The following is a 26,605-nucleotide window of genomic DNA, read 5'->3' on the forward strand; positions in this document are numbered from 1 at the left end:
GGAAACTTTTCCGAGCTAAAGGGGCACCGTTGCGAGTCGGTGCAAATATGCCTCGCTAAAAGAAATGGAGTATAGGTAGCCCTTTATTGTCTGCTGTTGCTGTGAGATACGCATTGCTGTAATTGATTAGCACTGAAATGCATATGACTCGGATGTTCGTAGTCTTTCATCTGTAGTTTTCTTGTAATTCTGATGCTTATTTTTCACTCTCTACAGGGTTATAGATGTAGGCTCTGAGTGGCGTACCTTCAGTAACGAGAAAGCTAACAGCGATCCTTCTCGTGTTGGTGGGGCAGAAAATCCTCTACTGAATGGTTCTGATTTGTCTACCATTATTGGTCCAGGAGCAGGCGGTGCTGGGTTCGAAGCATTTGGTGGTCCAAGATTTCAAAACAGAAGATCAGTAAGTTTTTATTATCATATATACCAGAGAGAAAAATGAGATCAATGTAGAAAGGAAGGAAATTCTTGGCATGGTTATGATTACCTTTTTGAAAATAAGGGTTCTCGCCGTATTCCCGCAGGTATTTCAAGAATTTTGTGTGGTGAAGGTTACATTTTAATTTACAATTGTCATGGTGGAGTTATTAATTGTCATGGTAGAATTTTTAATTGTCAAGATTACGTTTTTGTTCAATGTTGCATTTTAGGTTATAATCAAGGTGACTTAATTTCAGTCAGTCATCTTTTTTTTTTAGTTAATTTTGTCTCTACATTCTTTCGTAAGGATGGATTTGCACTGCATTAGTGTAACTTAGACCTCTTGCATTTTTGCAAAAAAACCATCTTTAACCCTACCCCCAGGGTATTTGGAAATTTCCAACCCTTAACCCCCAGGGGGTTATTTTTTTCCAGCACATTTTGCAGTATATTTTTTTTAGATTGCTCTAAAAGCCTTAATTTTTGTCATAGAGAGGTCAGGTTGGTCTCATTCTCTTGGAAAATGCCTGAATTTTCTCAAAAAATGATCAAAAATATGAAGAAAAAAAAATGTATAGCAATTTTTTTGCAAGGACTTACCGGTACGTCCATGGGGGTAAAGGGATGGCTTTTGTGAAATGTACCAGTACGTCCTTTGGGGGTAAAAGGGTTAAAAATTAACTTTTAATGTTTTTTTTTTAAGTTTCCCAGAGGAACGCAGTGTATAGTAAAACCAAGATAAATAAAAGGTTTTGTTGAACTAATATATCTTATGTCATTTTGATATTTCAGATGAGCAGTTCAGACAGAGCCCTCATCAATGCTTTCAGGGAGATAGCCAACATGGCCGACAAAATCAACCTTCCCAAAGCCATTGTAGACAGAGCTAATGTTCTTTTTAAGCAAGTAAGTAAAGTTTTGCGTAGGAATATCTTTAAAGTTTTGCGTAGGAATACAGTGAACCCTCGTTTATCGCGGTAGATAGGTTCCAGACCCGGCCGCGATAGGTGAAATTCCGCGAAGTAGTGACATCATATTTACCTTTGTTTCGTAACCGAAATACAAACCACGCTATTTACAAAGGGTATTACTTTTAGCGCAGCTGAAATGACGAGCCAATAGTTTTTAACGAGGGTTAATTACCCCCCGCGCTAGTTAGCGGGGGGTGGGGAAGGGTAGCTTGCTACCCCTCCCCCCTCCACACACCGGTGACTTGCTTCACTTCACTTTTGGCTCGGCGGTGATCAGACGTGTCTGCTCATCGCCTTCATGACAGCCTTTAATTTTCTGCTTTTTCTTTTCAGCATGTGTGATTGGTTGGAAGTTGACCTTCAGTTATTTTCTTTACTATGCGTACATGCCCTGGAGTTGCCGGCCGTCCTTGTGGGACTTTCATGTCGCACGTTATTACGGATCCACACACCCTCTGCCCTCAATGTCGGGGCCGACGGTGCGACCAGGATAACATGTGCCGTGAGTGCAGGGAGTGGTCTGCCTCCCAGTGGGAGAGGTTTGGCCGTCGGCGTAAGAAGAAGTCCAAGAGAGACCGTTCTCCTCCGGGGTTAGCCTTGAAGGAGGAAGGTTCTCGGGACTCTTCTTCTGCCGCCCAAACCTCCTCCGAAGCTCCCCCTCGTCCGCCTCCTAAGGAGAGTCGTCCGAGTGGGAGCGCAGGCCCTTGTTCTGTTTCCCTACCTTCGGTGGGGGGAGAGGGCGTCGCCTCCCATAGCGAGGCGGTTCCCCCTCCTCCTCCGGGGGAGGTTATTGATAATAATGCCTTATCCAGTGATGATCTTTTACAGATTTGGTCGTCCCTGGGGCTTAAGGGCTTGCCCTCCAGGGTCGATCTTATTGACCTTGTCTCGTTGGGGGCCGCTGTTAAACAGTCGCCGGTGGTAGCAGAGGTAGACCCTCTGTCTATTGTCGACGTCGTGGTGACAGAAGCCTCCGACGTGGCTGGGCCTTCCGCCGCAGGTGCTGTTGCTGGTGACAGTGCTCAAGGCTCTCCTCCTCCTTCCGTACATCCTTCGAAGGGGGAAGTGAGTCCTTCGGTCTCGACTGCTGCCCAGCTTCCTTCTGAGGGAAGTGTTTTGACGGAGACTCCCCTTCGGAGGACCGATGGTCCCGACGATCTCCCCCGAGGCCGCCTCCGCCGTAAGGCTCACCGCCCTCTACGCCACAAGGGCCTCCCTTCCCCTTACAGGGGGACTAAGAGGCGCCTTTTCGGGTCTTCGTCCTCCGGGGGGACTCTCCTCGTCAGCCTCAACCGACTGCTCCGCCCTCCTTGAACCTCTCTGCAGACCGCTCACCATCTCCTGCCGGATCTTCGCCTTCTGGAGAACTCGTCACCCGACGGGCAACGGTCCCTTCGGGGCTAAGGGATTCTTCCCTTACGCGAGCAGGGCTAGCGCACAAGCGCTCTCCTGCTTGCCAGCGCTCACCTGCTCGCCAGCGATCTCCTGCTCGCCAGCGCTCTCCTGCTCGTCGACGATCTCCTGCTCGCCGACGCTCACCTGCTCGTCGGCTCTCTCCTGATGTTCACCCCCCTCGCCAGCGCTCTCCTGCTCGTCAGCTCTCTTCCGAGCGTCAGCGCTCATTTGAGGACCATCGCCCTGCGGTCTCTGACTACCCTTTAGTTCCTGCTGAACTCCCTGCTCACCTTCCGCCTGGTCCTGTGGCTACGCAACATCGTGCTGCGCTTGTGTCAGAAACACATGTTCGCCTGCGCGCCAGCGATCTTCCCGTTCCTGCTCGTGAACGCGCCGCACCACCTGTCCTCTCACAGGACACGCGTCGACCTTCTGCTCGCCAGCGATCACCTACACGCCAGCGATTACCTCCTCGCCAGCGTTTTCCTGCTTGCCAGCGCGCACAGGCGATCTTAGTATCGCCTATTCAACAGCGACAACTAGCGCGCCGACGTTCGCCAACGCCCCTGAAGGAACATGGTTCGCCAGCTTCTAGCTCGCCATCGCGCGATCGCCCGCCTGCAAATGCTGCTCGCCATTGCACGATCGCCCTCCTGCGCATGCTGCTCGCCATTGCACGATCGCCCTCCTGCGCATGCTGCTCGCCATCGCACGACCCTGCATGATCGCCCGCTTACGCATGCTGCTTCTCATCGCACAACCCTGAACGATCCCCCTCCTGCGCATGCTGATCACCATCGCACCCTTTCACGCGATCATTCACCTGCGCATGCTGCTCGCCCTCGCTTACCCCTGCACGATCGCCCGCTTACGCATGCTGCTCCTCATCGCACAACCCTGAACGATCGCCCTCCTGCGGATGCTGATCACCATCGCACCCTATCACGCGATCATTCACCTACGCATGCTGCTTGCCATCGCTTACCATTACGCGGTCATTCATCTGCGCATGCTGCTCACCATCGCACATCAGTGCGTCGACATACCACAGCTCGTCATCGATCGCCTGTGGATCTACATTGCCAGCGATCTTCCTCACCCACGCGGCAGCACGATCCCTCGCCGTCGTGCCAACGCTTGTGTTCGTCGCCTCGGACACGTGTTCATTTACCTGCCCACCCTCGCGCCCGCGCGAACCGCTCGCCTGCGCGCCCCGCGCGACCGCTTGCCTGCGCGCGGCCGCGCGAACCCGCTCGCCTGCGTGCCCGCGCGATCATCCACCTGTGCGCCCGCACTCCCGGGTGACTATTCGCCCTCGCGCGACCATCGTTCGCGGCGAATTCCACAGCCGGTGGTAGCAGCAGGGACGCGTGCTCCTAGACGGCACTCGGGATCACCTCCATCCAAGCACAGGTTGGTAGTGCAGGACGAAGACAGGTCAGTACAGCATTCTTCCCCACCTTCTTTTCAGGCAGGTACCGTCGTGTCCACTCCAAAGGATCGCCCGATCCCTTTCACCTTAGCGAGGATTTCGGACTCTGTGTCCTTGGAGCAGCAGACTTGGTTTGGTCCGCTGGCATGGGCGTTAGTGAGGGTTATGAAACCAGCACTCGCCGGCCAGGGTAACAAACCAGCGGCTGTCTCTCCTACGCTGAAGAGAAAGAGAGGAGTGGACTTCATGGTGACTTCCCCCAGGGCGAAGTTGGTTCCCAAGATGTCGGTCTCGAAGGTCCCCCTCTCCTGCACGAGTACTCTCTCCTTCTCCCGTGGACGAGGCCTTTCCGTCCTCAGGTGAGTCCAGTGGGGCGGTAGTCTTCCCCTCGGCACCAGGAGGGGAGACTTCGCTTCAGGCAGGAGAATCGTCTCGTGAGGAAGGGGCCCCTCGAACCTCGTTGTTGGGATCCTGTATCCCTCCCAGGAGGGAACCCAAGGATTCCAAGACCATCCCTAAATCCTCTGCAAGGATTCGTCAGGAACCCACGACTACCCAGGGAAATGTCCACGTATCACCCCAGGAAGAGATTCCTGGGGCAGGAGACTTAGCTGCCAGCCCGCAGGGAGGAGAACAGCAAGAGTCCAAACATGCCTTCTGGCAGGTCCTAAGCCTGATAAGGCAACTTAACAGACTTACAGATCCAGTCATCCCCCCCCCCCCCGTGAAGGCAAAGACACGATTCTGGATGAAGTGTTTGACGTTCGGAAGGCCCCTAAGACCAGTGCAGCTCTGCCCTGGTCTTGGGGGCTGAAGAGTGCCAGAGCTAGGGCCAACGCTCAGCTCGCACTTCTTGCCTCCTCCAGTCGTTCCACTGCCGGGAACAAGCTCACCCCTCCTCCTCGCCTTCAGGAGAGGAGGTATTTCGAGATCCTGGGTGAGCACAACCTCGCTCTTCCTCTCCATCACTCTGTGGAGGAGCTGGCGAAGGGAGTTCCCTTGGAGAAACTCTCTGCCCGGCAGGTGTCGTTCTCGGCGGCAGAGATCCTTAACCACGAGAAGGTCGCTAAGTGTGCCATGCAGGCCACTTCGTGGCTGGACTTCTGGTTAGGATCTCTGGGCATCCTATTGCGATCGGAGGACTTGTCCAAGGAGACCAATAGGAAGGCCCTAGAGACCTTCTTGCTCTCGGGCACCCGCTCCATCGAGTTTTTGGCGCACCAGGTTACCACCCTGTGGGCCAACTCGGTGTTGAAGCGTCGCGATGCTGTGTCCGAGAGATTCCATCCGAAGGTCCCCGCCGTAGATGTGTGTAGGCTCCGACATGCTTCCCTCCTGGGGGAGAGCCTGTTTGAGCCTCAAGACTTGGAGCGAACGGCTGAGAGGTGGAGGAAATCCAGCACGGACTCCCTCCTCCACAGGGCCCTTACAACTCGGCCCTATAAGCCTCCAGCCCCGCCACAACAGCAGCAACAGCCTCGTAAGGCTCCCAAACAGGCACCGGCAGCTAAGAAAGTGGTGTCTAAGCCCCAGCCCTTTCCAGCCAAGGTCAAGAGGGGCGGTAAGTCCTCCAGGGGAGGCAAGACTTCTAAGGGTGGCGGCCGCGGCCGCAAGCCCTAGGGGTGGCAGTCCCCCTGCGTATCCACCTGTGGGGGGATGCCTTCAGCGTTGCGTCCGCAGGTGGCAGCATCACAGGGCCGATGCTTGGACGGTCTCAGTGATCGGCCAAGGTTATCGCGTCCCGTTCACGTCATCTCAACCTCCCCTGACAGCGAATCCAGTGTCGTTGAGCTCCTATGCCATGGGATCGGCAAAGGGGCTGGCCCTTCAGGCCGAAGTCGAGACCATGTTCGAGAAGGGTGCTCTCCAGGAGGTCGTGGACGGCTCTCCAGGCTTCTTCAGTCGACTCTTTCTTGTAAAGAAGGCTACTGGAGGCTGGAGACCCGTCATCGATCTCTCGGCTCTGAACAGGTTTGTCAAACAAACCCGGTTCAGCATGGAGACAGCAGACACGGTCAGACTTGCGGTGAGACCACAAGACTTCATGTGTACACTGGATCTAAAGGATGCGTACTTCCAGATCCCAATCCATCCGTCTTCCAGGAAGTACCTGAGATTTTGCCTAGACAACAAGATCTACCAGTTCAAGGTGCTGTGTTTCGGTCTCTCCACAGCTCCTCATGTGTTCACCAGAGTGTTCACCCTGATTTCGACTTGGGCGCACAGGAACGGCATTCGTCTCCTTCGTTACCGAGACGATTGGCTGATCCTAGCAGACTCGGAGTCGACCCTTCTTCGGCACCGAGACAGGCTTCTAGATCTTTGCCAGGATCTGGGGATCGTGGTAAACCTCGAGAAGTCCTCTCTGCAGCCATCCCAACGACTGGTTTATCTAGGCATGCTAATAGACACCAATCTCCACAAAGCCTTCCCATCATACAAAAGGATAGCAAGGCTGAGGAGGGTCGCGAGTTCTTTCCTCAGACGAGAAGAGCTCCCCGCCCAATCGTGGTTGCGTCTCTTAGGCCACCTATCATCCCTGGCCCGTCTGGTTCCAAACAGCCGCCTCAGGATGAGATCCCTTCAATGGCGGCTCAAGTCCTGGTGGAATCAAGGATCCGATTCCCCGGACATTCTGATCCCAATGGGGTCTCTGGAACAGACGGACTTGCGGTGGTGGCTGGCCGACGAGAACCTGCGAAAGGGAGTGAGTCTTCTCGTCCTTCCCCCGGAATTGACTCTGTTTTCGGACGCGTCAAAAGAAGGGTGGGGGGCGCACGTTCTGAACCAGAGGGCCTCAGGCCTTTGGTCAGAATCAGAAAAGTGCCTACACATCAACCTGCTAGAATTGAAGGCCGTCTTTCTGGCCCTTCAACAGTTCCAACGGTTCCTGGCGGGTCACTCCGTGGTGGTGATGAGCGACAACACCACGGTAGTGGCTTATATCAACAAGCAGGGAGGCACTTTTTCGCAACAGCTATCCCATCTTGCAGTAGAGACTCTTGAGGTGGACCGAAACCCACTCGATAACACTATCAGCTCGCTTCATTCCTGGCAAGAGGAATGTGCTCGCCGACAGTCTGAGCAGGGCTTCGCAGATAGTGAGTACCGAGTGGTCTTTGGATCCTCAGATAGCCAACAAAGTCCTGACTTTGTGGGGTTCCCCGACGGTGGACTTGTACGCGACAGCCTTGAACTTCAAGCTGCCCCTGTACTGCTCACCAGTCCCGGACCCCAAGGCACTCTGGGAAGATGCTTTCCAGCAACGGTGGGACAACATCGACGTGTACGCCTTCCCACCATTCTGTCTGATGAGAAGGGTGCTCAACAGGACCAGACTATCGGTCAACTGTTCCATGACTCTAGTAGCTCCGCTATGGCATCACGCGGAATGGTTTCCGGACCTTCTGCAACTCCTGACGGAACTCCCAAGGGAGCTTCCTCCACGACACGAGCTTCTCAGACAACCCCACTCCGGTGTCCCTCACAGGGCCGTAGCCTCGCTTCGGCTTCACGCCTGGAGACTATCCAGCGTCTCCTCGCGGAGAGAGGCTTTTCGCAACAGGTTGCGGAGAGAATGTCTCGGCACCTGCGAAGGTCCTCTGAGGGAGTCTACCAAGCGAAGTGAATAGTCTTTTGTGGTTTGTATCGTGGAAGGGGTATCTCTCCACTCGATGCCACTATTCCAGCAATAGCGGACTTCCTCGTGTATCTGCGAGAAGAAATGCGCCTTTCTGTCTCTGCAGTGAAAGGCTATCGCTCAGCCTTAAGCTTGGCCTTCAGATTGAAGGGCATGGATATTTCTTCATCGCTAGAACTCTCTTTACTCATACGTAGCTATGAGCTTACCTGCCCCCAGTCGGAAGTGAGACCCCCTCCTTGGAACGTGGTTCGAGTCCTCAGGTCTCTCAAGAGACCTCCCTTCGAGCCATTACGCCAGGCCTCCGATCGCCACCTGTCTTGGAAGACGGCTTTCCTACTCGCCTTGGCCTCGGCCAAGCGAGTTAGTGAACTTCATGGTCTCTCGTACGACATCGCCCATTCAAGGGGATGGGGGGAGGTAACGTTCAGGTTCGTCCCTGAGTTTGTGGCCAAGACTCAGAATCCTGGAGTGCCGGATCCTCGGTTCGACTCTTTCAGGATCGCGAGTCTCCGTTCTGTAACAAACGACCCAGACCAGCTGCTACTATGCCCAGTGAGGTGTCTGAGGTACTACTTGAAGAGAACGGCTGCAGTCCGTCCTCATGTGCGAGCTTTGTTTGTGAGTACAGGCAGGACAAAGAGGAGGGTCACCAGGAACACCATCTCAGCTTGGATTCGAAGGGTTATCCACCATGCCCTGAATCCTGACCCTCCTCCGTCACGTCGCCCTCGGGCCCACGATGTCAGGGGTATTGCTACATCCCTGGCCTTCAAGAGAAACTTCTCTGTGACGCAGGTACTTCAAGCTGGGGTCTGGAAGCGTCAAACGACCTTCACAGCCCACTACCTGCAAGACGTGACCCACAGGAGCCTCGATACGTTCTCTATCGGCCCTGTGGTGGCTGCACAACAGCTGGTCTAACCTCAGGCTCCTTTTTGGACAAGTAGCAGTAGGTTGAGGGCGTTGTTACCCGGTCTTAGTCTGTGTGAATGAAAGAGTATGTCTGACCCTTCACTTCTTTTTTCATTCTCCCCTCTCTTGGGGAAGCAGCATCCTGGTCCTCGCATAGCTGACCTCGACCTCTGCAGGTAACCCATGCTTCTTTGTGCTCCTAGTATTAAGCTTAATACTGTTGCGTCTCCCATACCCTGACGAGGTGGTATGGGGAACGTCCTATCCTAGAATTCCTATCTGAAGGTCTCAAGGTCAACTTCATAGGACGAGTCACACTCTCCTCCTCACACTGCTTATGTAGGCCACTCGTTCCTAGCGATGCTAGGAACCTGTGAGGTACAGGGGCTCCCTCTCTCTAGTGCTGCTCACTGAGGGATCGAGCCCCCGGGCAAGCCGAAGTCAGTAAGGCTGGGGACTTTCCACCCTTCCTAAGGGGTAAGTCACCCTTTGTAAATAGCGTGGTTTGTATTTCGCTTACGGAACAAATGACAAATTCGAAGATAATTTGTATTTTTCCTAACCATACAAACCTTAGCTATTTACACATATGTGCCCGCCATCCCTGACCCCCAAGTCAAGTCCTACCTCTAAGTGAAGTGAAGCAAGTCACTGGTGTGTGGAGGGGGAAGGGGTAGCAAGCTACCCTTCACCACCCCCCGCTAACTAGCGCGGGGGTAATTAACCCTCGTTAAAAACTATTGGCTCGTCATTTCAGCTGCGCTAAAAGTAATACCGTTTGTAAATAGATAAGGTTTGTATGGTTAGGAAAAATACAAATTATCTTCGAATTTGTATATTTATTTAACATGTATTTGTTCCGTAACCGAAATACAAACCACGCTATTTACAAAGGGGTTACCTTTTAGCGTAGCTGAAATGGCGAGCCATTAGAATTTAACGAGGGTGTATTACCCCCGCGCTAGTTAGCGGGGGGTAGGGGAGTGGTAGCTAGCTACCCCTCCTCCCCCTCACACACAGGTGAATACTCACTTTCACTTTTGGCTCGGACTGTGACAGACGTCTCTGTCTTGGTCCTCTCTTGGCAGCCATTGTTTGTTTTGTCTTTATTTAATCGCTTACTTTTCATTTACTCTATAATACAGTAGGGTCCCGAATTATGCGAGAATTTGGTCGATGAATGATCTCGTATAAATGGAAAATCGCAGATTTCGAAACACAACTAACAGAAATAATTACATTTGGCCATGGCAACCGGCAACTTGCTTATTCAAACGTGTTTACTACCCTTTTCTATTACTTTCTTTTTACTGTACTGTATTTCTTTATAATATCAAATTGTTCTTGTAAATAAATCAAATATTTAATATACTTTAAAGTTCTAATAACTTGAAAAATGGTTAAAATTACAACCAGGATGGGTGTAAACACTGTATATTTCCCGTTATAACACGACCCAAAATACAGACAAATTTTAATGTTTGTCATATCTATTGTTTAAGACAACTGGTGAATAGCAAAACCATCACTCTATAGACTAGCTTTTGTTGTATGATTGAAAATTCAAAATTATCAATATAAAGGCGATTTTATATCATGCGTTTCCTAAACACGCCAAAAAGCACATTAGAAAACGACAACCAATGTTTTGTTTACGTTTATCTCTGATCATAACGAAGAAACAGACGCATTTACACATCTGTGTATAGGTTAGTTTTTGCATCCACAGCAATCTTACCAATATTGATTATATGTTGATTTTGTTATTACCAATGCTCTACTTAATTTTTATTTCTAAGAACTTCCAAATAAATGAAGTGAATGCCATTTATATAATGTTTTTCTTTATGACGCCGCCTGAAACGGAAACCTTCCATTTGTTTACGCTCCATCTTCGATCATAATAAACAAACGAACGCATTAAACACACATGATCAAAGTGATAACTAATGATATTACAAACATTTAGTAAACATTGTTATGACAAATATTTTACTTACCGTATCCATATAAATTCCTAAATTCGTAGCAAAGCTGGAAACCTTTTTTTTCCTTATGCGTTTAATCCACAATAGCAAACTGCCGCTAATGACAGAATGATAATTTACGATAATTCTAAACTGTTACGAAAGATAATTGTCCTTTCCATATCCAAAATACTTGTCCTAACTTCAGTTAGGAAAACCATATGCAAAAATGGTAAAAGAAGAAAGTACTAGGCCTATTTTTAAAGTCATCGAACAATTAGGTTACCGCTATTACGTTGATGTGACGAGAGAGAGAGTGAGCGAGAGAGAGAGAGAGAGAGAGATGGTTTTAAATGTACTAAACAATAAATATAGTTTATAACACATTGGTTCTTATGTTATATTAACTGTATTGATGGTTTGAATAAATTAAGAAATGGTGTAAACAATTCTTTGGTAACGTATTCGTACGCGCATATTCGTGAGAGCGGAAGGCTAGACATCAGAATAAAAATTTTCTGGAATAGAATGGTGTTTCCTAGAAAATAGTGGTTTGCTGACGAAATCGGATACCGTATTTTAAGCTATGATTGAAATGGATGTATACACGGTATATTTTTTTTGTTTTGTATTTAATTGACACTTTGAGAAAACCGATTTTGGTTTCTTCATCTATTTGTAAGTATTGTATAACACGAGAGAGAGAGAGAGAGAGAGAGAGAGAGAGAGAGAGAGAGAGAGAGAGAGAGAGAGAGAGAATGTGTGTGTGTGTGTGTGTGTGTGTGTCAGCTGTTGTAATCGAATGCCGTGTTTTTGTTTCGTGTACCTCCTGAAGCGAGGAATTGATCGCCACAACTAACAATTGTCATGTTAATTTCATTCTTAAACTCAAGTTGCCATATGTTAACTAGGGTTTTATTTCTTACGGGGAGAGAGAGAGAGAGAGAGAGAGAGAGAGAGAGAGAGAGAGAGAGAGAGAGAGAGAGAGAGAGAGAATTTGATGGCAGAAATTAGAGAGAGAGAGAGGATGGATTTCTGCCATCAAATTTCTCTCTCTCTCTCTCTCTCTCTCTCTCTCTCTCTCTCTGAGAGAGAGAGAGAGAGAGAGAGAGAGAGAGAGAGAGGATGGATTTCCGCCATCAAATTTCTCTCTCTCTCTCTCTCTCTCTCTCTCTCTCAAGAGAGAGAGAGAGAGAGAGAGAGAGATTGAGATTTTTATTTTACCGTCTACTCTACAAAACTAATCTTTGGAAATCAAATGTGTAATGTTTAAAATATGACAAAATATTGCAGACTCGTTACCGTAGTTTAGGCTATTCACTGCCGATAAACGAACCCAGTCTACTCGTGAAAACCTTGAATGCCCAGAGGGAAAAATAAGGCTTTTATATATACTGTACTAAAAAATAATGCTTTAATATACCATCATTAACGCTACCATTACAATTATCGTAAGGTTGGAGAAAGATAATGATTGCCGATAACGTAACCACAATTCTGTTTACATTTTGTCAGCTGGACTCGCACAGTTAACAGTTGATTTCATTGTTGATGTGGAATTTTATCCTTAAATAGGCTATTCATTATGAAATTATGTTAAGATGTAATATTAATATTGTTTTGTAAAATTTATTATAAATCACTGTATTTAGGGCTACCAATATGCTTAGAAAGACAATAGATTTGATACATTTTATAGTGCTTGACTCGCAGACTTTGAGCAGTTTCGCAGATACAGAAAATTTATTTTTGAAAAATAGAGGTCGCATAAAAGGGGAATCGTATAATTCGAACACGCATAATTCGGGACCCTACTGTATGTATGTACAGTAAACATGTTTTCATGTTTGAATATATATTTGAGTATAGAAATAAGTAAGTTTCCTTTTCAGATTTGTGTGTGTAGTGTACGATATCTACGTGGAGGCCTCGGCAGTTAGGCCACCACGGCGTAATTTTATGGGTGGCGATCGAGTTTGACTTGTCTTTCTCTCTCTCTCTCTTGAGGTCGTTCACCCTTTTACTACGTGTTACTACGCCCTTGTAGCTTCCTTTCCGTGTGGGGGTTGCTACGCCATACGTTTGTCTCAATTAGTTATGAATCTAATTGTAGTTGTTTTTTGTTTTTCAGCTTGTAGAACGATTCCTTTCGGGGTTTTCGTTCTTTCTTTAGTGTTCATTCATTTTTAAATTACATAATTACATAGTTACATAATTATAATTGTTATAATTCTGTTTTGGTTACAGCTCTCCTTCCGCGAGTGTAAGTGGTTGTGAGGGCACGTGCCTGTTGTGTAATTCTTGTTCCTTTCCCTCGGGATTCCTCTTCGGAGCCTTCCCGGGGGAATGAATGTGTACTAATGATTTTTGTTTTATTTTTTTACAGTTACCGATCTAGTTCATTTCTGTAATATGGCAACGGTGTGAGCTGTCTTGTTGAGTCCTGGGGATTCGGCTGTTGCTGCCTCCCCCCTTGTATTTTCGTCAGGGGCGTGTCTCCTTCTACTGGAAGTACTCCCGTGACGACGGACAGCTCTCCAGTTCATTTTAGAACTCTCAGGAGGCTTGCCTCCTTGGGCGGGTAACTTTCCTTCCGAGGGAAGTTTTTCCTGTCCAGGCTTGAGTTTTTCCCCTTTTGGGGGGTTCTTCTCTTGCCTTTTTTTCGTGCGACTATGCTCTTGGTGCTGAGCGGTCACACCTGCAGTTTCGCTCAAGGGGCTGGGCAACTGCAGGAGCTCCTCTTCGGAGGATTGCTCCTTTTAGGTCACTGGCTGACCAGTCTCTTCCACGAAGTGTTTCTCTTTCGTTCGCGAGAGAGTACACTCATAGAGACTCCTCTTCGGAGGTTTCTTCTGTTGCTGTTGGCCTCCCTCGCCGTAAGGCCCACCGTCCGCCTCGTAGTAGGGCCTCTCATCTCCCTATAAGGGTGCTTGAGGCGCCTTTTTGGATCTCCGTTTGCAGCCTACAATTCCTTTTCTCGATCTTCCGCCTTGGTAAAGATGGACAGCAGTCTGATCTCGTCTTCCGACGGGCAACGGTCTTCCCGACGGACAACGGTCTTCCCGACGGACAGCGGTCTTCCGACGGACATCAGTCTCCCTGCGGACAACGATCCCTTCGGGGCAAAGGGTTGCCCCCACGGGGGTTCTTCCCTTGCGTGTCAGGGTTTCCCTGCGCGCCCTTCTGCTGTGTTCTCTCCTGCTCCTGCTCAGTGTTAGCACACAGGCGCTCTTCTGCTCATCAGCGCTCTCCTGTTCGTCAGTGCTTTCAAGATGATCATCCCTGCGGTTCCTGTTTGTTCCTGTTACGCGCCCTGTGCGCCCACGTTCACCCTCGCGATCTAGAACTTCGGTTCAGGTCGGGGTCAAGGACTCTTCTTCTTTGCGCAGGCTTCCACGTGTAGCCTTCTGCTCGCCAGCGATCATCAGCTCGCCAGCGATCATCAGCTTGTCAGCGATCATCAGCTCGTCAGCGATCATCAGCTCGCCAGCGATCATCAGCTCGCCAGCGATCATCATCTCGCCAGCGATCATCAGCTCGCCAGCGATCACCTGTCTCTCGGCGATCTCCGGATCGCCCACGTTCTCCAACACTTCTGAAGGAACATGGTTCGCCAACTACTAGCTCACCTGCGCATGCTGATCGCCTTCGCGCGACCCTCAACTGCGGATGCTGATCGCCATCGCGAGACCCTCAACTGCGGATGCTGATCGCCATCGCGCGACCCTCAACTGCGGATGCTGATCGCCATCGCGCGACCCTCAACTGCGGATGCTGATCGCCATCGCGCGACCCTCAACTGCGGTTGCTGATCGCCATCGCGCGACCCTCAACTGCGGATGCTGATCGCCATCGCGCGACCCTCAACTGCGGATGCTGATCGCCATCGCGCGACCCCCAACTGCGGATGCTGATCGCCATCGCGCGACCCCCAACTGCGGATGCTGATCGCCATTGCGCGACCCTCAACTGCGGATGCTGATCGCCATCGCGCGACCGCACACCTGCGGATGCTGATCACCATCGCTCGACCCTGGCATGCTAATCACCATCGCGCGACCCTCAACTGCGTATGCTGTTCGCCATCGCACGATCGCCCACCTGCAGATGCTACTCGCCATCGCGCGACCGCCGACCTGCGCATGCTGATCGCCATCGCGTGACCCTGGCATGCTGATCACCATCGCGCGACCCTGTGCATACTGATCACCATCGCGCGATCGCCCTCCTGCACAGGCTGCTCGCGATCGCTCACCTTCGCATACTGCTCGCCAACGCACGATCGCTCACCTGCGCATACTGCTCGACCATCGTGTCGGCATAACACAACGCGCCATCGCGTCGGCATAACACAACGCGCCATCGCCAACCTGCGCGTTAGCGCTCACCAGCTCACCACCGATCGCTTGTTGATCCATATCGCCAGCGGTCTTCCTCGCCCACGCGGCAGCGCGTTTCCTCGCCATCGCGCTAACGCTTGCGTTCGCCGCCTCGGACTCGCTCTCATCCACCTGCCCACCCTCACGACCGCTCGCCCGCGCGACCGCTCGCCCGCGCGACCGCTCGCCCGCGCGACCAGTCGCCTGCGCGCCCACACGCCCACGTGCCTGCACGTCTACGCTCATGCTCTCCAATGTTCGCCCACGCGCGAACCAACTGTTTTTCCATCGCGCCGACGGATGGTGTTCCGTCGCGCGAACCTACAGTGTTTCTTCGCACAAATGTCGGCTTATTTCTTGCAGTATCCATTGCTCGTCTATGGGTTATCGCTCGCCGACCACCAGCTCTCGCCCTTCCTACCACGCCCTCCTTCTGCGCTCCTTCGCTCACCTTCGTTTGCGTTACCGTGCATGGGCGCTGCCACGTTCGCCCACGCGAAAATCTTTGAATTTCCGTCGCGCGAGCTCCAGGGCGATTGCGACCACGATTCCCAATGGGGTTTTCGCAGCATGACCAGCCTGGCGAGTTCTTCTGGAGCGTATTTCCAGAACACGGCCTCACCCCGTAAACGCAGAGCATGGCACTTGCAAGAATAGGAGAAACTTAAGGGAGATCTGAGCAACACTCCTCTTTCCTGAACCTGGGTTAGCCCTTCCCCGTCATTCCCTGGAAGGATTTTTGGGGGGGGGGGGGGGGGACTTTCCGTTTGAGATTTCTCCATCGGACAAGGGGTGACTGCTTACCTCTTCCTCTGGGAGCTTACCAGGTTCTTTCCCTCCTCGGTTACGGCCCGAGGTTTGGTTCAAGGAAGCTACAGGAAGATGAAGATCAAGGGTACTTTCCTCCTCTCGAGCTCAGGCACCTTGGCCTTTCGTCGTTAAGTATCTAACTTGCGGACAAGCTCGATGTTGTACCATCTGGACGCGCTGACTGAGGGCTGCCTTCGGGTGTCTCATCTGTGGAGGTCGACGACCTCAGACACCCTTCCATCCTTGAGAAGAGTTTGTTTGTGCCTAAGGACAGAGACTTAGACAGCTGCTGTGCGGAGGAAATCGACTTCCGGTTTCACTCCTCCAAGGCGCTTTCTTCCAGACTCTGCAGGGCTCCAGTGCCCTTTTCTTTCAACTACGTCGGCCTAAGTTATCGGCTACGACAACTGGGACAAGGTGTCCAATTGCAGTTTCCTCCTGTCAGGAACAGATGGCACGGGAGACTCCCCCGGGGGGGCATAGTCCTAAAAGGAGTTCACGAACTCTAGGATTGCAGGTTTTTCGCTGGGAGGATGCTTAAGGTTACTCATCCGAATGACAGCTTCCCGATGCCCATTCCCGCACAATCTCCATTAGCCAAGGATATCGCGCCTGCCGTCTCTGTCAGCGAAATGATATTTTAATTATAAAATAAATTTTTGAATATACTTACCCGGTGAATATATAATAGCTGCAACTCTGTTGCTCGACAGACACATACATAAAAAACTCGCGAGCGATCGCTATGCAGGTTGCGGGTGTGCCCACCAGCGCCAACTGTCGGCCAGATACCACTCTCGATGTAAACAAAGACTCAATTTCTTCTCATCCCACTGCGTCTCTATTGGGGAGAAAGGGAGGGTCGTTTAATTTATATATTCACCGGGTAAGTATATTCAAAAATTTATTTTATAATTAAAATATCATTTTTAAATATTTAACTTAGCCGGTGAATATATAATAGCTGATTCACACCCAAGGAGGTGGGTAGAGACCAGAGTTAAATATGTTTACATCGTATAAGCTAAGAGTTTTTTCATTTTGACAGTTATCAATATAACAAAACCAAAATAAATAGGTACCTGGTAAGGAAGTCGACTTAGACGATTACTCTGCCTTGTAAGTACGTCTTCCTTACGGAGCCCAGCGATCCTCTTAGGATGCTGACAGACTCCCAGGAGCTGAAGTATCAAGGGCTGCAACCCATACAACAGGACCTCATCAAACCCCTAATCTGGGCGCTCTCAAGAAATGACTTTGACCACCCGCCAAATCAACCAGGATGCGAAAGGCTTCTTAGCCTTCCAGACAACCCATAAAAACAACATTAAAAAACATTTCAAGTGACAGATTAAAAGGATATGGAATTAGGGAATTGTAGTGGTTGAGCCCTCACCCACTACTGCACTCGCTGCTACGAATGGTCCCAGTGTGTAGCAGTTCTCGTAAAGAGTCTGGACATTTTTCAAGTAAAATGACGCGAACACTGACTTGCTTCTCCAATAGGTTGCGTCCATGATACTTTGCAGAGATCTATTTTGCTTAAAGGCCACGGAAGTTGCTACAGCTCTAACCTCGTGCGTCTTAACCTTAAGCAAAGATCGGTCTTCCTCACTCAAGTGTGAATGAGCTTCTCGTATTAACAATCTGATAAAATATGACAAAGCATTCTTTGACATAGGAAAGGATGGTTTCTTAACCGAACACCATAACGCTTCAGATTGGCCTCGTAAAGGTTTAGTACGAGTTAAGTAGATCTTAAGAGCTCTAACAGGGCATAATACTCTTTCTAGTTCATTGCCTACGATCTCCAATAAGCTAGGAATATCGAAAGATTTAGGCCAAGGACGAGAAGGTAGCTCATTCTTGGCTAGGAAACCAAGCTGCAGAGAACAAGTAGCTTTTGCTGACGAAAACCCGATGTTCTTGCTGAAGGCATGAAGCTCACTGACTCTTTTAGCCGAGGCCAAGCATACCAGGAAAAGAGTCTTAAGAGTGAGATCTTTCAGGGAGGCTGAATGTAAAGGCTCAAACCTGTCTGACATGAGGAATCTTAGGACCACGTCTAAATTCCACCCAGGTGTAGCAAAACGACGTTCCTTAGAGGTCTCAAAAGACTTAAGGAGGTCTTGCAGATCTTTATTGTTGGAAAGATCTAAGCCTCTATGCCGGAAGACCGAGGCCAACATGCTTCTGTAGCCCTTGATCGTAGGAGCTGAAAGGGAGCGAACTTTCCTCAGGTATAAGAGAAAATCAGCTATTTGGGCTACAGAGGTACTGGACGAGGATACGGAAACTGACTTGCACCATTCTCGGAAGACTTCCCACTTCGATTGGTAAACTCTAATGGTAGACGCTCTCCTCGCTCTAGCAATCGCACTGGCTGCCTCCTTTGAAAAGCCTCTAGCTCTCGAGTCTTTCGATAGTCTGAAGGCAGTCAGACGAAGAGCGTGGAGGCTTTGGTGTACCTTCTTTACGTGTGGCTGACGTAGAAGGTCCACCCTTAGAGGAAGACTTCTGGGAACGTCTACCAGCCATCGAAGTACCTCGGTGAACCATTCTCTCGCGGGCCAGAGGGGAGCAACTAACGTCAACCTTGTCCCTTCGTGAGAGGCGAATTTCTGCAGTACCTTGTTGACAATCTTGAATGGTGGGAATGCGTAAAGATCTAGGTGTGACCAATCTAGGAGGAAGGCATGTATATGTATTGCTGCTGGGTCCGGGACTGGAGAGCAATAGATTGGAAGCCTCTTGGTCAAAGAGGTTGCAAAGAGATCTATGGTGGGTTGACCCCAAGCCGCCCAAAGTCTCTTGCACACATCCTTGTGGAGGGTCCATTCGGTTGGAATTACTTGACCTTTCCGACTGAGACAATCCGCTAGGACGTTCAAGTCGCCCTGGATGAACCTCGTTACTAGGGAGATGCCTCGATCTTTTGACCAGATGAGCAGGTCCCTTGCGATCTCGTACAGAGTCAATGAGTGGGTACCTCCCTGTTTGGAAATGTACGCCAAGGCCGTGGTGTTGTCTGAGTTGACCTCCACCACCTTGCCTCGAAGGAGATTCTCGAAGCTTATCAAGGCCAGATGAACCGCCAAAAGCTCCTTGCTGTTGATATGCATGCTCCTCTGACTCGAGTTCCACAGACCTGAGCATTCCCGACCGTCCAGCGTCGCGCCCCAGCCCAAGTCCGATGCGTCCGAGAAGAGAACGTGGTTGGGTTTCTGAACTGCCAGGGGAAGACCCTCTCGTAGGCTGATATTGTCCTTCCACCAAGTCAGACAAGTCTTTATCTTTTCGGAAATCGGGATCGAGACCGCCTCTAGCGTCTTGTCCTTTTTCCAGTGAAAAGCCAGATGGAATTGTAGAGGTCGGAGGTGTAGCCTTCCTAGCGAGACAAATTGCTCCAGGGATGACAGCGTTCCTACCAGACTCATCCAAAGCCTGACTGAGCAGCGTTCTTTCTTCAACATCTTGTGGATGACGAGCAGGGCTTGATCTATTCTGGGGGCCGACGGAAAAGCCCGAAAAACTTGACTGTGAATCTCCATCCCTAAATACAGAATAGTTTGGGATGGGACCAGCTGTGACTTTTCCAAGTTGACTAGGAGTCCCAATTCCTTGGTCAGATCTAGAGTCCAATTGAGATCCTTCAGACAGCGATGACTGGAAGAGGCTCTGAGAAGCCAGTCGTCCAAATAAAGGGAGGCTCGGATGTCCGATAAATGGAGGAATTTTGCCACATTCCTCATAAGCCTCGTAAACACGAGAGGAGGTGTGCTTAGGCCAAAGCACAGGGCCCGAAACTGGTACACCACATCGTCGAAGACGAATCTCAGAAAAGGTTGGGAGTCTGAGTGAATGGGGATGTGGAAGTAAGCGTCCCTTAGGTCTAGAGAGACCATCCAGTCTCCCTTTCTGACCGCTGCTAGGACTGACTTTGTGGTCTCCATGGTAAACTTCGTCTTTTTGACAAAGACATTCAGAGCACTGACGTCTAGCACCGGTCTCCAACCTCCTGTCTTCTTTGATACTAGGAAGAGACGGTTGTAAAACCCCGGTGATTGAAGGTCCGAGACTTTGACCACCGCTCCCTTCTCTAGCAAAAGAGACACTTCCAGTTTCAGGGCTTGTCTCTTTTCTTCCTCTCTGTACCTGGGAGAGAGATCGATGGGGGACGTCGCTAGAGGAGGTCTGCGTACAAAAGGGATTTTGTACCCCTCTCTGAGCAACCTCACAGATTGTGAATCTGCGCCTCTCTTCTCCCAGGCTTGCCAGAAGTTCTTGAGTCTGGCACCTACTGCTGTCTGAAGTTGCGGGCAGTCAGACTCTGCCCTTAGAGGACTTGGATCCTTTCCTCTTTCCTCTCTTCCCTTCGGCACGAGCACCTCCCCTGCTGGAGGCTCTGCCACGAAAGGGCGGGATAAACCTGGACGCTGGAGTGTCTATCCTAGGTCTAGCAGACAAGGCAGGCAAAGGGGGAGCTTTGCGAGCCGAGGACGCAACTAAATCGTGGGTGTCCTTCTGCACTAAAGACAAGGCAATTTCCTTAACCAAGACTTCAGGAAACAAGCACTTAGACAAGGGCGCAAAGAGTAGCTCAGATCTTTGGCATGGCGTCACTCCTGCTGACAGAAAAGAGCACAGAGACACTCGTTTCTTAAGGACTCCGGACGTGAATGAAGCGGCAAGCTCGTTGGACCCATCGCGGACGGCCTTGTCCATGCAGGACATAATGAGTAAGGAAACATCCCTATCGGCAGATGAGATTTTCCTACTCAGGGCTCCTAAACACCAGTCCAAGAAGTTAAAGACTTCAAACGCCCTAAATATGCCTTTAAGAAGGTGGTCCAGGTCCGAGGGTGACCAACTAATCTTCGAGCGTCTCATGGCAAGGCGGCGGGGAGAGTCTACAAGACTTGAGAAGTCGCCCTGGGCAGAGGCAGGAACTCCCAAGCCTAGAACTTCTCCCGTGGCATACCAGACGCTCGATCTAGACGAGAGTTTAGATGGGGGGAAGGCAAATGCCGTCTTCCCTAAACTCCTCTTGGTCTCTAACCAATCGCCTAACAGCCGTAAAGCTCTCTTGGATGAGCGAGAGAGAACGAGTTTCGTAAATGCAGGCATGGTAGCAGGAACGCCTAAGACAAACTCGGACGGCGGCGAACGAGGGGCCACAGAAATAAAGTGATCAGGGAACAACTCTTTAAAAACAACCATGACTTTTCTAAAGTCCAAGGATGGTTGAACTGCTTTAGGCTCATCTAATTCTGAAGGCTGATCCTCAGGCTGTGGTTCAGCAACGTCCTCATCTGACAGTTCCTCATCCGATAACTGAAGAGAAAACGGCAAAGGTGTAGGCAACGTTTGACTCGCAGAGTCCGGTCGCACTGGTGCATACGTGACGGAGCCGGACACAGCGTCCTGGAACTGCTGAACAGTCTGGGAACTGTCAACAACAACTGGTGCGCGAGGACGCACAGCGTCCACCCGAGACTGTTTAGACCGTCTGGGTTGTGCAGTCAACACCATACCGGGTTGCGGAGGTTGACGCACCGCGTCAAAACAAGTCAACTCTGATGGTTGGTGAACGTCCTGAACGTCACCAATCGCATCAGTGCGTTGCCTAACGTCAACGTGCGGCTGGAAATCCACACTGGGTCGCATCGGTGGAGGTACCACCCCAACTGGTTGACGCGAGAAAGCTACATCCATGTCAACAGGACGCACAACAGAACGCTTGGATGGCTGATGGCCAGTAGGTTCAACGGAAACCTTCTCAGCGTTGTAGTCCTCCATCAAGGACGCATGCTTAGACTGCATGTCTTGCAGTAACACCCATTTAGGGTCTACGGAAGCAGGTGCGGTAACAGACGGGGTTAGCGAATGAGACGGCACAACTTTGCCTCTCTTAGGCGGCGAGCAGTCATCCGATGACGGCAACGGGTCCGAACTGTCCCAGTGGCTACATCCGGGACGTTGGACTTGTCCTGAAGGGACCGACTTACGTTTTAAAGGTCTAGAGACCTTGGTCCAAGGTTTCTTATGTGAAACACCTTCGGACGATGAGGTAAAAATGGGCTCTCTCGTCTTATGGTAGGGGCGATCTTGACGAGATACGCCTGATACCAAAGAGGGAACGTCTGTTCGCTGATCAAGGCCTCTCGAACCCATAAGTCGTACGACATTGCTTCTCCCCTGGGCTTGGGAGCTTGCAAGAGGTCCCGGACTAGGTGGACGACAGGCACGAACAGACGAACCCTCGGTCGCAACACTGTTCACAACACTTTGCGTAACACTAGGCACTTTGACACTTTCCGCCGTGGCAATTTGGCACTTGAGTTCCTTCACGTCCGCCATGAGTTGATTCCGGTCACTTGCTAAAGCCTCAACTCTCTCCCCCAAGGCATGAATAGCACGCATCATGTCTTGCAAAGACGGTTCCTGAGTGCTAGGAAGGGGGTTGGGAACAACCACTACAGGGGAAGGATTAGGTTCAGGGGCATGTGGAGAGGAAAAATCTACAGACCTAGAAGAACTTCTCCTTACCCTATCTCTCTCTAGTCTGCGTGTATATTTATCAAATTCGATCCAATCGAATTCCGAAAGGCCCACGCATTCCTCACACCGATCTCCCAATTGACAGGTTTTACCCCGACAATTGGAACAAAGCTTCATAATGCTGACTCCCCTACTGCTGCTACCTCCGCGGTCATCTAAGGCCCCGGAGGAAGCAGCAGGGCCTACTGGAACTGCGTCACAATCGCTCGCCATTCATTCCTATTTCTAGCACGCTCTCTTGCCTCTCTCACATCTATCCTCCTATCACCCAGAGCTTTCTTCACACCATCCATCCACCCAAACCTCGGCCTTCCTCTTGTACTTCTCCCCTCAACTCTTGCATTCATCACCTTCTTTAGCAGACAACCATTTTCCATTCTCTCAACATGGCCAAACCACCTCAACACATTCATATCCACTCTAGCCGCTAACTCATTTCTTACACCCGTTCTCTCTCTCACCACTTCGTTCCTAACCCTATCTACTCGAGATACACCAGCCATACTTCTCAGACACTTCATCTCAAACACATTCAATTTCTGTCTCTCCATCACTTTCATTCCCCACGACTCCGATCCATACATCACAGTTGGTACAATCACTTTCTCATATAGAACTCTCTTTACATTCATGCCCAACCCTCTATTTTTTACTACTCCCTTAACTGCCCCCAAAACTTTGCAACCTTCATTCACTCTCTGACGTACATCTGCTTCCACTCCACCATTTGCTGCAACAACAGACCCCAAGTACTTAAACTGATCCACCTCCTCAAGTAACTCTCCATTCAACATGACATTCAACCTTGCACCACCTTCCCTTCTCGTACATCTCATAACCTTACTCTTACCCACATTAACTCTCAACTTCCTTCTCTCACACACCCTTCCAAATTCTGTCACTAGTCGGTCAAGCTTCTCTTCTGTGTCTGCTACCAGTACAGTATCATCCGCAAACAGCAACTGATTTACCTCCCATTCATGGTCATTCTCGCCTACCAGTTTTAATCCTCATCCAAGCACTCGAGCATTCACCTCTCTCACCACTCCATCAACATACAAGTTAAACAACCACGGCGACATCACACATCCCTGTCTCAGCCCCACTCTCACCGGAAACCAATCACTCACTTCATTTCCTATTCTAACACATGCTTTACTACCTTTGTATAAACTTTTCACTGCTTGCAACAACCTTCCACCAACTCCATATAACCTCATCACATCCCACATTGCTTCCCTATCAACTCTATCATATGCTTTCTCCAGATCCATAAACGCAACATACACCTCCTTACCTTTTGCTAAATATTTCTCGCATATCTGCCTAACTGTAAAAATCTGATTCATACAACCCCTACCTCTTCTAAAACCACCCTGTACTTCCAAGATTGCATTCTCTGTTTTATCCTTAATCCTATTAATCAGTACTCTACCATACACTTTTCCAACTACACTCAACAAACTAATACCTCTTGAATTACAACACTCATGCACATCTCCCTTACCCAGCAGTACCAGCTGAACTCGGTTGAGTCCCTGATTAGGCTGAAGGAACATAGAGAGTAGAGGTCCCCTTTTTGTTTTGTTTCATTGTTGGTGTCGGCTACCCCCCAAAATTGGGGGAAGTGCCTTGGTATATAGATATAGATAGAATTGGAACAAACAGTGTGAGGGTCGAGAGAAGCCTTTGGAAGACGCCTATTACAGTCCCTAGCATTACACTTTCGAAACTTGGGAACTTGAGAAGGGTCAGCCATTTTGAATTAGTCAAGGGAAAATTCCAAAAAACGATCTAAGTCATCAACAATTAATCCGATTCAAAAAAGAGTTCAAGGATTTATTTGAAGAAAAACACCTGTACTGCAAAAGCTCAAACCAAATTAAAGTACTTTACCAAATATGATGGGAAAAACTCCAGGTTCTACAGCGAGTAAAAGTACGTCTTGTCGACACGTCGACAGAGAAGAAATTGAAGGTTTTGTTTACATCCGAGAGTGGTATCTGGCCGACAGTTGGCGCCGGTGGGCACACCCGCAACCTGTATAGCGATCGCTCGCGAGTTTTTTATGTATGTGTCTGTCGAGCAACAGAGTTGCAGATATTATATATTCACCGGCTAAGTTAAATATTTAAAATTCAGTGTCTCTGAACCTCTATGCCATAGCGTCAGCAGAGTTGCCCGGTTGGGCAGAATGATCCATACCTTAGGCGAAGGTCTTCCTTAGGATCATCGACGGCTTCACCCCCGGCCCCCTCAGTCGATCCTTTCTTGTAAGGAAGGATCTGAGAGGGGATGTCCGTAGTCGACCTCTCAGCCCTGATCAAGTTTGTCGAACAAACTTCGGCCAGCGTAGACCAGCAGAATCGATCAGACTGGTAACGAGGCGACAGGACTCCTTAACCCTGGATCGGAAGGACGGGTACTTTCAGTTTCCATTCCATCCATCTTCCAGGGTGCTCGTCGAATTCAGCCTAGACTGCAAGTATTCCTGCTTATGATGCAGTGTGGCTATCCCGCCGTGGCATAGCAGGTTTGTTTCCCCAGAGAACTCTCCCTGCCTTCCTCTTGGCCGCTCAGGTGCAGGCTTCCGCCGCCTCTGCTGTTTGGAGGGCTGGTCAACTCCGGTAGGCTCGGGTTCGACCTTCTTCAGCGCCGGGACAAGCTTTCGGATGCTTACCATGAGTGTGGGCTCATGGTATTTTGCTTGGAGCCTTCTCTTCCTCTGCCTCAACATCTGGAGTATCTGGCCATGATATTGAGTCAACGACCTTACCACGTTGGAAACCCCGCTTCTCGTCCGTCCAGCGAGGTTAAGCAACGTCGGTACTTGGATGGGTGACCACCTGGGGACGCCAGATTCTGTTACCACATCCTCCGAGCCTTCCTTTCGGTTGACTGTGGCAAGACTGAGGAGAGTCGCAGTACCTGTTCTCAGTCAAGCAGAGCTTTCAGCCCTACCTTGGAACGTTTCCTAGTTCTCCTTTCCTCATTGACCCGTCTATAGTCCGAACGGTCGCCTCAGGATAAGTTCCATGTGGGGCGGTCCAAGTTCCGGTGGTTTCAGGCAACGTTTAACCGGACTTCCTGGCCCCTATGGGACCAGCGGAACTATTAGACCTGCAATGGGTGTTGACCTATGGAACCTCTTGAAGGTAGTGGATATTCTCGTCCTTTCCCCACATTCTTGATGCTGTTCTCGGACTCGTCAAAGGAAAGGGGGGGGGGGGGCGCATGTTCTGGTCCAGGCCTATGGTCAAGACCTGAAGGATACCTCTCCATCATTCAGGCAGGCTTAGGGGCCTTAGTCTGTCCCCTCTTCAGATCCTACAGCTCCTGCCGAGTCGGCCCGTTGCGCGTCGACTTCATTCTAACCAGCAGGGGACGCATTTTCACACCTTCACATCGTGCAGTAGAGATACCGGGATGATTGAGATTCTCTCAATACCACCATCGGCTCTCTCATTCCAGGCAGGGGAATGTTTCTCTCAGACTATCCGAGCAGAGCCTCGTAGAGAGAGTGTACCTACGGGTCTTTGACCTTGGGTAACCAGCAAGTGCTGGTCTGGGGGACCTGATCGCGACAGCTTGGAACCTCAAGCTTCCGCTATTCTTCCCCCCAGTCTCAGACCCCGAGACTCTGGCAAGATGCATTCCGGTGATGGTGGGACAACTTCGACGCCTGCGTCTTCCCTCCTTTTTGTCTGTGGACAATGGGTCTCAACAAGACCAGGTTGTCTGTCAACCTTTCAATGGGAGAGCTCCACTGGGACTATGCGCAGAACGGTTTCTGGACCCTCTGCTTCCCCTGACGGAACTCCCGGGAGAGCTTCTCCCATGGCGCAGACTACTCAAGCAACCACACTGCGTCATCTCTCCCGAACCGGGGCGTCGCTTCGGCTTCATGCCTGTAGACACTACGCTTCCTCCTCATGAAGAGACAACCCGCTACAGTCGCGGTACGGAGGTTGCGTCATCTGCGATAGTCATCCACAGGGGTCTCCCAGGTAAAGTGAAGAGTCTTCGGTGGTTGGTGCCGTGGGAGATATACCTCTTCCCTTGAGGCCTCTTCTCCAGCAATAACGGTCTTATTGCCTTTCGGCGGGAGGAAACTC

The 26,605-nt window shown here is 50.2% G+C and overlaps 2 protein-coding genes across 3 annotated transcripts in view; both read left to right on the top strand.

Annotated features, from left to right (window-relative positions):
- Naxe (NAD(P)HX epimerase) overlaps positions 1-26,605 on the top strand; it is a 235,326-nt gene that overhangs the window by 98,278 nt on the left and 110,443 nt on the right. The gene's annotated exons all lie outside the window — the stretch shown is intronic.
- Positions 1-26,605, top strand: part of LOC137648918 (transcription initiation factor IIB-like) — a 65,390-nt gene that overhangs the window by 23,406 nt on the left and 15,379 nt on the right. Inside the window, exons 3-4 of the mRNA XM_068382106.1 lie at positions 217-403; positions 1,213-1,326. Coding sequence (XP_068238207.1) covers positions 217-403; positions 1,213-1,326 — 301 coding nt within the window. The remainder of the gene's footprint in view (positions 1-216; positions 404-1,212; positions 1,327-26,605) is intronic.

The sequence above is a fragment of the Palaemon carinicauda genome, chromosome 10 (genome assembly GCF_036898095.1).
Source record: "Palaemon carinicauda isolate YSFRI2023 chromosome 10, ASM3689809v2, whole genome shotgun sequence".
NCBI lineage: Eukaryota > Metazoa > Arthropoda > Malacostraca > Decapoda > Palaemonidae > Palaemon > Palaemon carinicauda.